Source organism: Oncorhynchus kisutch, linkage group LG29 (assembly GCF_002021735.2).
Source record: "Oncorhynchus kisutch isolate 150728-3 linkage group LG29, Okis_V2, whole genome shotgun sequence".
Lineage (NCBI taxonomy): Eukaryota > Metazoa > Chordata > Actinopteri > Salmoniformes > Salmonidae > Oncorhynchus > Oncorhynchus kisutch.
The window spans coordinates 14,210,076-14,222,861 of record NC_034202.2 but is presented as its reverse complement, the minus strand read 5'-3'; the positions used below and the strand labels follow the sequence as shown (position 1 = coordinate 14,222,861).

General features: G+C 40.6%; 1 protein-coding gene across 4 annotated transcripts; it reads left to right on the top strand.

The window, feature by feature from the left end:
* Positions 1–3,711: 3,711 nt before the first annotated feature.
* Positions 3,712–12,404, top strand: LOC109873633 (uncharacterized). Of its 4 annotated transcripts, none has more exons than XM_031809396.1 (3): positions 3,712–7,663; positions 8,003–8,188; positions 10,982–12,404. In XM_031809396.1, exon 1 carries the CDS (start codon positions 3,795–3,797, stop codon positions 4,926–4,928), a length of 1,134 nt encoding a protein of 377 aa, XP_031665256.1. In that variant the 5' UTR covers positions 3,712–3,794; the 3' UTR covers positions 4,929–7,663; positions 8,003–8,188; positions 10,982–12,404. The 4 variants fall into 4 exon arrangements, with proteins under 4 accessions (XP_031665256.1, XP_020320858.1, XP_031665255.1 ...); XM_020465269.2 differs by lacking the exon at positions 10,982–12,404 and having other exon boundaries at positions 3,712–5,561; positions 6,326–7,663; positions 8,003–10,798; XM_031809395.1 differs by lacking the exon at positions 10,982–12,404 and adding an exon at positions 10,322–10,798.
* Positions 12,405–12,786: the final 382 nt, after the last annotated feature.

Here is a 12,786-nt window from a genome sequence, read left to right as displayed (position 1 = left end):
CAGGGTGTGACAGGGGTTTATGTTATTGTATTTTCGTATTGGGGTTTGTAGTATTTGGGATCGCGGCTGATTAGGGGTGTTGTATAGGCTTGGCTGCCTGAGGCGGTTCTCAATCAGTAGTCAGGTGATTCTCGTTGCCTCTGATTGGGAACCGTATTTAGGTAGCCTGAGTTTCGCTTTGTCTTTCGTGGGTGATTGTTCCTGTCTCTGTGTAGTTTCACCAGATAGGCTGTAATTAGGTTTCACGTTCCGTTTGTTGTTTTCGTATTTATTAGTTATTTCATGTATCGTCACCTTTTTCTTCATTAAAGACATGAGTAACCACCACGCTGCATTTCGGTCCGACTCTCTTTCAACAAACGAAGAACGCCGTTACACTATGTGGTAGCTCTGTGAAGTGTGTGACCCCAAAAGCCCACAAGACGTGTTCAAGTCGTTGCATGATTGTTAAAAATACACTCAAGAAAAACTAGTATTTTTATCATAGTGATTGGAATTGACCTCAACAGTAGTTTGCACACTTTGGATGCAACCACACCTGGGATTTGAACTCACAACCTCTTAGATGACAGCAACTTGAAGTTCCTGCTTCGCTACCAGGCCTGTGGCTGTGACAGAGATTGGCCACAGATTTATTGGCAAGAATACATTTCGGGACTTTGTTAAAAGTTGCCGGGAATCAAGTCAATAATTGTACGATTATCTGACAACATCTGACAACACCAACTACAAAGTAGCAGTGTCAGGGACACTTGACATTAAGACCTAGATTAAATGAGATCAAGCATAAACACACTATCCGACACCCGCAAAGCTGGTGTTTTGGCAGTGTTGGAGGTGTAACCGAGTTGGAACAGTCAAAATCGGCCATGTGGTCATTGTCACAAAGCCACACCCGTCCTACTCGCGTTAGAAGTTCCAAATGGATTACGCAAGCCACCATCAGTACGCACACCTGCCTTTCCCCATCACGCACATCTGCGCTCATTGGACTCAGCTGAACTCTATTACTTATGTTATTGCCTTCCCTATATCTGTCTGTTCCCTGCTTCGGGATTGATGTTTGTCCTTGTTTACCTGTGTGCTGATGCTTTTCCTGCCGTGTTCTATGGCCGTTCCTGATTAAATGTTTGAATCCCCGTACCTGCTTCTCCTGTCCGGCGTCACGCCTTACAGAATCCTAAAGCCATCCCACGAAGCATCAGGGAGCACTGGCTTTCCGGTCGGTGGTGACGTCGGACCAGGGTCGCCGCCGATGGAACCGGGGGTGCCTAGTATGAGGTTTCTGTGTTGTGCACTATAGTCCATTACCATATATATGATTGAATATTATCTGCTGTTGGCTTTTGCGGATGTATGTATGTGTTATGCAACATAGCTGACTTGAAACATTGTTAACAGTTTCAAGGCCATAGGCCTTTCTCATGATGGAAGAATACAGAATAACATAAAAACGGACACATACAGAACGTAGTGTAGCAAACCACAGACTGTTTTTGTTAGAACTCAAACTTAACAATAACAGAAACCAGATATGTGATAACGGTATCTAGGGAATGAGCGCATAGATACTCGACACAGCAAGTTACATCTATCAACTGGAGCGCCCTGGGGCTGGTACCAACTCGTACGACAACAATCAATAATAGGCTGGGTGAGTCTAAACCACGCCCAGTCTCTACTGTGATAGGCCAACAGACGGGTTGGAACTATGTCTATCACAGTACAAAGAATACTGTTTACATACATCCTGTCAGTCCTCTGCTTGCCCTGCGAGGGCGGCAGCGTAGCCTAGTGGTTAGAGCGTTGGACTAGTAACCGGAAGGTTGCGAGTTCAAACCCCCGAGCTGACAAGGTACAAATCTGTCGTTCTGCCCCTGAACAGGCAGTTAACCCACTGTTCCCAGGCCGTCATTGAAAATAAGAATGTGTTCTTAACTGACTTGCCTGGTTAAATAAAGGTAAAAAAAATAAAAATAAATAAGAGGTGGGACAGAGAGCCCGTATATACGAAAATTGCATTTACCACTTATTGCTTAGCTAATAAAAAATACACAGTATACAATCGTGACTCATTGTCATATTTATCCTGATACCAGATTCGAATTGACGCAACTCTAACCATTTGTTGACCACCGACGTGATCTGGTAGAAGGACGACGCTGGAGATTGTCCGGCCGATTGGCCAGTACTGTCATCGGACGGTGCGTCTCACAAATCCTCACCGGTCACCTAAAAAAGGTAAGCAGACACCTGTTGTGAAAAACTAAAGTTCTGCACATTGGAGTTATCCAAATTTAGTTTTGTGAGACACCTGTTTGATGTAAGTTACCAAATTATATGAATACTATAATTGACAAAAATAATTGAATATGACATATATGCTGTGGTAAATGCAATTTTGAACTGATCGATCGCTCTTATGGTATAACAACGAATGTAATGTACTAAATGGGTCGGTTGGTGTAACGCGTACCCAGTTGTTTGAAAGACGGTGAATCGGATTGGTTAAAGGAATTCACAAGTGTGTGTGTGAGCAGGATCGCAATGTAACAATGAATGCTGTGTACTGGTGTGCATGAGGAAATGTTTCTAGTATAAATGGATATTTACTTTGGGTATATTTTGAGTGAGTGCAGTAACACTGGGATATTAGTGGGCGCGCTGTATCAGAGTGAATGATCTACGGATACAATTTGCAGGCCAACAAATTAAAAAGACCTGTGTTACATTGGATGGTTGCTGAAGCCTTTGTAGTACATTAGATATTTCAGTTGTAGCTGGTATCAAGTTTGAATGAAAGGTTTATAGATCCTTATAAGGGTTATAGTACCTGGTTATATTGCATAAGAGTAAGGGTGTCACGTTCTGACCTTTATTTCCTTTGTTTTGTATTTATTTAGTATGGTCAGGGCGTGAGTTGGGTGGGCAGTCTATGTTTGTTTTTCTATCATTTGGGTATTTCTATGTTTCGGCCTAGTATGGTTCTCAATCAGAGGCAGGTGTCATTAGTTGTCTCTGATTGAGAATCATACTTAGGTAGCCTGGGTTTCACTGTGTGTTTGTGGGTGATTGTTCCTGTCTTTGTGTTTTGCACCAGATAGGGCTGTTTTAGGTTTTCTCACATTTGTTGTTTTTGTTAGTTATCTCATGTGTAGTTTCTTTATAAATTAAAGAATATGAATAACCACCACCCTGCGCTTTGGTCCGCCTCTCCTTCAGATGAAGAAAACCATTACAAAGGGAGGATAAATAACTGCACATTTTTATTATTTAAATTGAGTGATTGGAACTGATGTATGTTTGCAGGTTTGAGTGATTCAACCATGTATGTTTGTAAGGTTTGAGTGATTCGAACTGATGTATGTTTGAAGGTTTGAGAGAGTCGAACCGTATGATTGTGGTACATTAGGTATTAAGTCAATGTACTAGGTTATGTTTTGAAACGGTAAAGGAGAAGTGCATGGTGTTTACTAGACAGTGGCTAGATTGGGACACATTCTAAGGCAGCACACAATTGAACCTGATAATTTATATTGTATTCAAATTAAAACAAGTAATTGAAATACATTAGACAATGGCTAATCAGGAGGCAGAGAAGGTGTTGAAAACATTGAAATCAGCATTAGAGACCAATGGAGGAAAAGGGAGTGGACAGAAGCGGGCAGCATTGCCACGCCCAACGGGCTCCCAGTCGAGGTAGGATATTGGAGACGTTGAAGCGGAAAGTGAACAAAACCTGTTCCGAATGGAAACAGGGTGGGGAGTCCACCAAGGGTAAAATTAAAGAAGCAATGGAGAAGGCTAAATTAAAGGAGCGCATAGGATTGGCTATATTGGAGAAACTCAAGAAAATGTGTGAGGAGGAGCAAACCACTCCCAACAAACTGTACCCGCAACTCCCTATTTCACCCCCACCCTACGAAGGTCCGCAGGTAATGGCCCCCGTGCTGGACCTCACGGCTACCATAAATTATAAAAAACCTGATGGTGCTGAACATGGAGAGTCCTGGCAACGAGCCAGTGAGAGCAGAAGGGAAGAAATACAGATACTACTGGATGCTACTAAAGAAATGGCACGAGGTATAGCAAGTCTCAGTAAACTAGAGAAGGGAGTGGAAAGTATGAGATTGGAAGAAGAGAGTGAAGAAGGGAGTGAACTCGGAAGTTGGACAGAGCCTGACCAGGCTGGTCTCAGGCAACAACAAGATAAGGAAATGTGGAACAGACAGAGAATGGAGGAGCTGGACAAGGAACTGAAAAGAGGAGCAGAGGAAGTGAAAATATTGCAAGCTGCTGTAGAGAAGCTGGACCAGGTACAGCACGGAAGCAGTGAGAAGGAACAAAGAAAAAGAGGACCGTATATTCATGTGGGACCGGATGGGGATGATGCTGAAAACAGGAGAAGCATGGAAGGAGAGGACGGGGTGATGAGTCTGGGGGTTATTCTCAATGAAGGGAGTAAAGACAGTGATTCCAAGTACATATGTGGGCTTTTTGATGGGGAGGTGTGGACCCCAAAGGATGACGCACCTGCATACCACGCCAGGAGCAAGATCAGATCCGCTAATATGATGCCACTGAGGGAGACACCAGGTGGGGAGACAGTATACAAACACTGGGCTCACAGAGATCTACAGACACTGATTGACAGTCTGCCACTGCCAGAAGAGTCTGGGTGTAGGTGGGTGAAGGCTTTTGACAGCTTTACTGCAGCAGACGAGTTAACCATTGGAGATATGACGGCTGTAATGAACAGGTGCATGGGAGATCAAGAATGTAGGGAACTCATGACAACAGGTGGATTATGGGGCATATCTTCTGTAGGAACCCCATTTGACCCATATCGGAATGGCACGTGGACTGCCATCGGGAGGAAATACCCCACTCAACCTAGGCCTGAAATCATTGACCCTAGAAGAGGATGAAACTGTGCCGGTTTATATGAAAAAAAGCCAGGATCCTGTGGAGACAGGCCTGGAATGCTGAGCCAGATAAGAATGAGATAAAACATCTATTTCTGGAACAGAGTGTGAAAAAGTGGTGGGGATCACTGTGAAGAATGTGATGGAATTCACTGAGATTGCTCAACACCATGTGGAGAGATGGAGAGAAGGAAAAAGGAAGGAAGAGGATGAAATAAAGCAACTACAGAAGAAAGTCTTGAAGAAGCAACTGGCAGAGGATAAGCCAGCAAAACAGATGCCTCTAACCAGCACTCCTCAACCTGCACCACAACCTTCTGGAGCCAACACCAGTGACACTGTTACTGGCTATGGCGGGATTGATGACACCCCAAAGGAATGCGTATGGGGGGCAACCACCTTCTACAGGATGGCCAAGCTACAATCAAGATCCAGACAGAGGGGCTAACCTCACCTGTGGTCACTGGGCATGGAGTTGTGGGCAGTCATCAGGAGTAATCCAGAGAAGAGTTAGGGGACCTTTTGGACCCCAAAGGGGGAGAGGCCAATGGGGGACACGCAGGAACTCAGAGAACTGGCAGGGTCAGAGAGGGGGTTCACAAGGTCAACAATACCAACAACCACAACGGATTGCAGGTTGAGTTTATTTGGAGAAGGATTGAATGAGTTACATGAAACATCGAGTAAATTTAAAACTAATGATTGGAGGGAGTACATTTCCATTTTCCCAGAGACATGATATCTTAAAGGGGTACACTCACATATGAAATATTAGAAGTTTTTATTTTCTGAGTCTTAATTAAATATGTGAAATCTTTTGATAGAGGAATGTTGTTTAATATAGTAAGAAACACTTCTTTGGAGGGGTGGTATGACTTATGACCTCCATTGTAACTTTCCTTTGTGGTCTGATCAGCCTCATTGGAAAGTCATTTGGATGGAGAATCTATGGTCATTTGTAATACTGATATTAAGGTAATTTAATACAAAAAGGCAGTGAAATTTACATTATAGTGTCATTATATTTTCTATGATGAATGTTGTGTGAAAATTAGCAAGGATAAGTTTTAATTATGGTAGACTCATGTTAAGTATTTGGGACATATTTTGAGCCAAAAGGGCAGGGAAGAAATTGAGATATTTGTGTTTGGTTTTAACACCTGTGTATAGGAGGGTGCCAGTGTACCTTTGTAATGGGGGAGGGTGTCCGTATGGGGATTACATGATAACCAATTTGGGACAGTTCTGGGATTGTAGAAGAGTGTATTCTTATAGCATAGGGGATCCCACAAAGGTGGATAGGTTTTCCATGATATAGGGAAAACCTGGGAGCACTGTTGAACTCTGTAAAGGTGATGAAATCCTACTAACCATTAAGTCCATTAAGCTTTCTGATGCAGGAACCTATACCCTCGGTCTGGAAAGGAATGGGGCTGACACGACGGGTGTGTTCTCTGTAAAAATGCTGCCGAAGCCACAGCGGTCCCAGATGAACCAGAGCCTGAGCCGGACACACTCCTCCACCACTCCAGGTCCGACTCTGCCTCCAACCAACCACAATACCAAACCCTATCCAGGTAATTAATGTTAAGGATATTACAAATAGATTCGGTACTGAAATTGGATATGACGGTAGGGGAAATATGTGGTTGGCATACATGCCATATACTGCCAAGACATTACAAAGGAAGGATGGAGGTGTATACTGGAAAGTTTTTACCATGTTAAACCCAACTCCACCCTTTGTAAGTCTCTAGTGTTCCCGGAAGTCCCTCCTCAAAAGGCTCCATGGGGTGTTGAGGCGTACGGAGGTAACTACAGTTGCATCACTGGTACAGGTAGGGGTTATGACTATGGGCGGTTGCCTGCAGCAGATTAAAGTAGTAACATAACCTTTAATGCCACCTGGCCAGTGAAAGGCTTGAATCAAACTAAGGGTGTTGCTGATGTATGGTGGATGTGTGGCCCAAACAGGCATTTAATACCTGTCCTTAGAAATAACTGCCAGTCTGATAATACCACTAACCATTATTGAAGTTACAGCTAATCAGCTCCTGGGATCTACTAGAAAAGCACCTAATGATGTTCACCCGTACTACAGATATAAGCATGATGCACCTTGGTCTGAGGTAACAGATAATATACATTTCAACCTAATCTGTGTGCCAGTTGGTGTTCCTTAGGAATTCTAGGCCCTAAACAGGAATTATGGTTTATGGCATCTACTACCAATTCCTGGCCCTGCTATTGTGGATGCCAAACAGACCTCATGGATAAATTATATATACTATAATCAACAACGTTTTGTTAACTTATACCCGCTCTGCCCTTACTGGTATGGCTGAGCAATTGGAGGCTACTACCAGGACCGCCAGGCAGAATATATTGGCTTTAGATATGATCCAGGCCAGTCAGGGAGGGGTTTGCAAAATGTTTGGTGAACAATGTTGTACATTGTCGTGGAAGAATCCAGAATTTGTTGGTAAGATATGTAAGATGTTTTATATTCATCAAATGTGTGTAAGTTACTTCTCATCAGAATGGTATTTTTGTATAATACTGTGGCGGGGTTGCAGTTATCTGTTCTATGTCAAGACTAAGTTGCATGGGCCGCAGAGAGGGGAGAGGTCAAAGTATCATCATGTGTAAACATATCTTTTGCTCCACTGTGTAGTGCCAGTTCACTCCCTACTTTTCCCATGGAGGATGGCAGTGTCTGGAATCATTCTATCCTCTCCGTGAGTTTGGCCAGGATTGGTTGTATTTAGAATTGGTTGTATCTAAATGACAATTTGATATATGCCTGTTGATATGGAGGATTGGTTTATGGTTCTAGGGTTTGAGTAAGGAGACAAAGCTGAACGATTTATTATGTCTATGCTGTCTGACTATGTGTGTTCTTTGCTATTAAAGGATCGCAGTTGCAATGCAGAAGGGGGGCTCTCAGAGAATTCATTGAGAGACACTGAATTACCTGAGAGTCACAGGATTGTGATAGAGCTCATATAATTAAAGATGGACTTTGATAACTAACTCTGACTTTTGTGTGTGTTTTGCTCCCATGATTTGGTAAATAGGACATTTCTGAGGAAATGACCGTTCCTACGATCTAGGTAAATAAATCGTGCAGAGGGATCCCCTAAACTTGGGATCTCAGGGAGAACCACACTTCGGGAACGGAGCAGATGGACCAACCTTTGATCTAAGAGGAAGCGAGCCGAGTGGATACCACATCTCGAACTGAGTTCTTTTAAAGGAAAAAGGTGAGCGAACCACACACAGATTTGAAGTCGAGTTTTTTAATTATGCCTGTTATGTATACTCTGAGTGTGAATTCCTTTGTAAGGAAGGCACCTTGGCGGCGTAAGCAGGGCCGAGTCAGAGGAGAGTAATCTGGGGGTTTTGTGGACTCAAAAGATACTCTGCACTGTCCGGTTGCCAGTGACCAAGAGCCCTCCTGACACTGAATTGATCACAGTGGGGATTGGGGGAGGTCTGTCGGGGTGAGGGGCCAGGGTGACTGTGTGTTCTAGGTGAAACACGGTACTTGGTGAAGCCCTATTGGAAGAAGGACCTCATTCTGTGCGTCTGTGTGATTTGTCTAAGTGACCCTCAGATGTGGTGAATTCCAATTATTTTAAATGTGCTAGCCAGGTATGCCCTGGGTTACTCTGTGTGAGTATTTTGTTATGGGATCACTAGGTAATAGTTGTCGGACCGTTCTGTGTGAGCGGGGTAGGGTTGACTCTGTGTGGGCAAACCTTTTGATGTTCTGTGTGGACGTCTGAACAGTTCTATGTGAACATCTGACCAATCCTGTGTGGATGATCCTGAAAGTTCTGTGTGAGTACCTAAGATTTCTTAAGTTTTATATGGATTCTGTGAATTATTTGAAATTATGATAAATGGTATGTGTGTGTAAAGTAATGTGGAGAATGATTAGATACAATTTAAACCACCCATTCGTAGACGTACGTAGGTTTTGAGTTGATATCTTAAATGGATAATTTGATAAAGATGAAGTTTTGAAGCACTATTACAATAATCTACCAAATCTGGGAAATTGAGCTCTAGAAACTGATTAGAGTGTGTCCACTTTTGGTTATCTTACCTTAACGATGTAACTATAAAACGCATATTGGATTATCTCCGTCTGGATGAAACATGTTAAATTAAACTGCCTTTAAGGTCTAAACATGTTATAATTTTTCTTCCCAGTATGAGAGAAGTTGCGGGATTTAAGTGAATAAACTGTTTTCCATAAAGTTAAAGAGAATTCGAGGGATGCTCGATGTAGTTTATAATGTCGTACAAAGCCTAATGTTTTCCATCAAACTAATTATCATTGCGTGATTAATGTGATGTAGTAAAGTAATTGAAATACGTTGCATAAGTAAACATAATCTACTTTTATTAAAAGGCGCAAAATCTGTTTCCTAGTCATTAACTGTCGAATTTATTCTTTGATTGCTAATATATTCATTTGGAATTTGAGAATCATAGCCGGAGTATGAGAATCATAGCTGGAGTAACGTTTGTTCTATTAAAATTGGGCTATTATTCTTCTGGGAAACCGATAGTGACGTGTTTTGATTCTACTTAGAAATGGGGTTTATATGCGGAGAATCTTAGTTTTTCGAAATAGCATTAGGTAGAATTCTCGCCTGCCACGCGGGAAGCCCGAGTTCCGTTCCCAGTCATGGCGCTGGCTGAATTCAGAGTTTTTGATTGTAAATAATCTATTTGTATGTTTTGCCTGGAAAGTTATGGTCGCTAGTGTTTGTATAAGAGATAAATTGAACGTTTTCAATAGATTGTTTAGGTTAAATTGATAGACTAATTCAATTTAAAATAATAACGAAGCGAATTCTGGTGCAAGACGATGTCTGTTCACTAAATTATCTGCTGGAATAATGTATTGAGAATTGGGTCGTATTTAAATTACTGTATCAATAGAGAAGACAGTTACCTAAGTTAAAGACATTCTGAATAATAGCGGGGAAAGAATAGCGATAGAAAGTGGTTACCGAAATGTTTTTCATGCTTATAGATTGACTGACGCATGTTATAATCTTGGCGCTGTGTGTTATTTTTAAAGAAATAGGATACATTTCATAAGTGTGGAGAGCAAAGAGGAAGTTATAAAGTTGGGTTTTAATCTTACGATAGAAGTAAGGAAAAAACGTTGAAATCAGAGGGTTTATATTTTTGCCCAACTGGGGGAAAAAGAAAGTATGGAAGAGTTATGTTGGCTACTAATTGTCAGGGAAAGTTGCTGGAGGCAGGTAGATTGTTGTAGAATAACGTAAATTTGCATTATTAGTTTGAATATACAATAACCTTACTCTAATTGTTTTGACCGTTGTTCAGGTACATTTTTTCTGTATTTCTAGCAGCTGATTCGCTAGGTGGGCATCATAGATTTGTGGGAGACTGGATGTCTGAATCATAAAACATCGTAAGGATCAATTCTGATGGTTATTGATTCTTGGTTTGATTGTTTAAGTAACACCAGTTAATTTGACTGTATCATCTGCATACATTGGAACTTCAGACCCTGTACAGAATAAAGGAAGATCATTAATGGACGTGCTGAACAGTATTGACCTTTGTGGATATCAGTGGGGGGGAAAAAATGTTTATTTGTATTTTTATGATGATGACGACCGACTTTTGAAGGATTTTAGATTTGTTTTAAAAAATCAGGATTGGTTTTTACTAAATTTATATCAACAGATTGAAATTATTAGGTTGCTGATTAAGATTTTTTTTAGGAGTTGATTTAACTTAATTAAACATTTTATCATACATATTTTTTTTCAATTTAGTGATTTTAATTTGATTAGGTTAGCTGAAATGTTTTTTTACATTTCTTTTGAGTTTTGTTTTACATTACTCTCATACGGAGAGATGTGTGTAAAACATGGGGGAGGATTCAGTTTTTTGAGGGTTTGAATTAAAGTTATACAATTTAAGTGATATGTGAAGCAGTGTATTGTATTGTTGAGTGTATTGTATTTGTTGTGTTTGTTTTGTTCTATTCCCGAGGGGTATAGGTCTAATTTCTTGATCCTTGGCTCTACGATGGACTTGACAGTGAGATGGGGAGTATAAACCAATTTGAAAGAATAGTTTCAATAGAATGTTTTGATATTCTCTGTGAAATATGTTTAGATATGTGTGTTAAGAATAATTGGTAAAAGTAATAATTTATCATGTAGTTAATGAACTGAACTAAACTGTTGTTCTGATCTGTTCTTTCGAGGTTATCATGAAAAGTGACATCAGACGGTATCTTAATGCATGGAAGAGATCATTTGGACCGAATGGTGTGTGTACCTCAAAACCCACTCTAACTGGCTGAAGAAGGGTGACAAAGGCATTGAAGGAGGCTTTCCAAACCACTTCTACCGAGAGAAAAGTACCAAGCCAGAAATTGGTGTCCAGTATCAGATCTAAGCTATCAACTGCTTTTCTTTCATGGTTCTGTCATACTGTGATGAGTCCACTTGGAGTGATCATGGAGAAAGATCTGTTCTAACATTTTCCTATGATGCTGGTATATTGGTTGACGAATGGACAAGACATGAGTGGTAAAGATGAGACATTGAAATTGGGACATTATCATAGGCCGTCCACTTTGAACTGTAAAGCTATCTGAAGAAAAAACGAAGATGCCAGAAGATGCCGTGCCTGTGTAATGGGGGTTTAATCAACTGTGCCATTAAAATTGTTTATACTTTTGTGGTATCAGGTTGATTGAAGAGGTCTACACCATGTAAATTGTAGTAATTTAGATTAAGAATGTATTGAGATACTGATCTGTATTATAATCATGATTAAAAAAGTTAATAGTAGAATTATGGGATAATTATACTGTATGTAAATCTGCTAATATTGATGTGTTTTTACTTTTTTTAAACTTTCAGTGATAAGACCAATTTGAATCACTGAAGAATGATATTCTAAATATTGGTTTGATAAATAGTTGGGTTGTTACTTATGATTTGGAATATGAATGATTTCAATGACCTATTCTCTATTCCTGAGTATATTTCTGAGCATGAGGACTTAGAGGGATGTCTGTCCTATATGTTGTGAGGAGGCCTGTGTTTAGACACTGGTTCTCATGTAATTTAAAGAGCATTTATATGTTATGTTTTTATTTTTCATCAAATGGATTATTCTGTGTTATTAAACATGTGCAAGTTTGTCTTGTAGAATAACGTTTGTAATCTTAGTTTCAGAAGGGAGAAAGCTTACATATAAGCTAAGGTATTTGACATTAAGGGGATTTGAATTTTTAAATATTGAGTATGTTACTATTCTGATTCTTCAGAAGGGACTGAGTCCCTTGAGAGGGGAATGTCGTGGAAGAATCAGAATTTGTTGGTAACATATGTAAGATGTTTTATATTCATCAAATGTGTGTAAGTTACTTCTCATCAGAATGGTATTTTTGTATAATACTGTGGCGGGGTTACAGTTATCTGTTCTATGTCAAGACTAAGTTGCATGGGCCGCAGAGAGGGGAGAGGTCAAAGTATCATCATGTGTAAACATATATTTTGCTCCACTGTGTGTGTGCCAGTTCACTCCCTACTTTTCCCATGGAGGATGGCAGTGTCTGGAATCATTCTATCCTCTCCGTGAGTTTGTCCAGGATTGGTTGTATTTAGAATTGGTTGTATCTAAATGACAATTTGATATATGCCTGTTGATATGGAGGATTGGTTTATGGTTCTAGGGTTTGAGTAAGGAGACAAAGCTGAATGATTTATTATGTCTATGCTGTCTGACTATGTGTGTTCTTTGCTATTAAAGGATCGCAGTTGCAATGCAGAAGGGGGGCTCTCAGAGA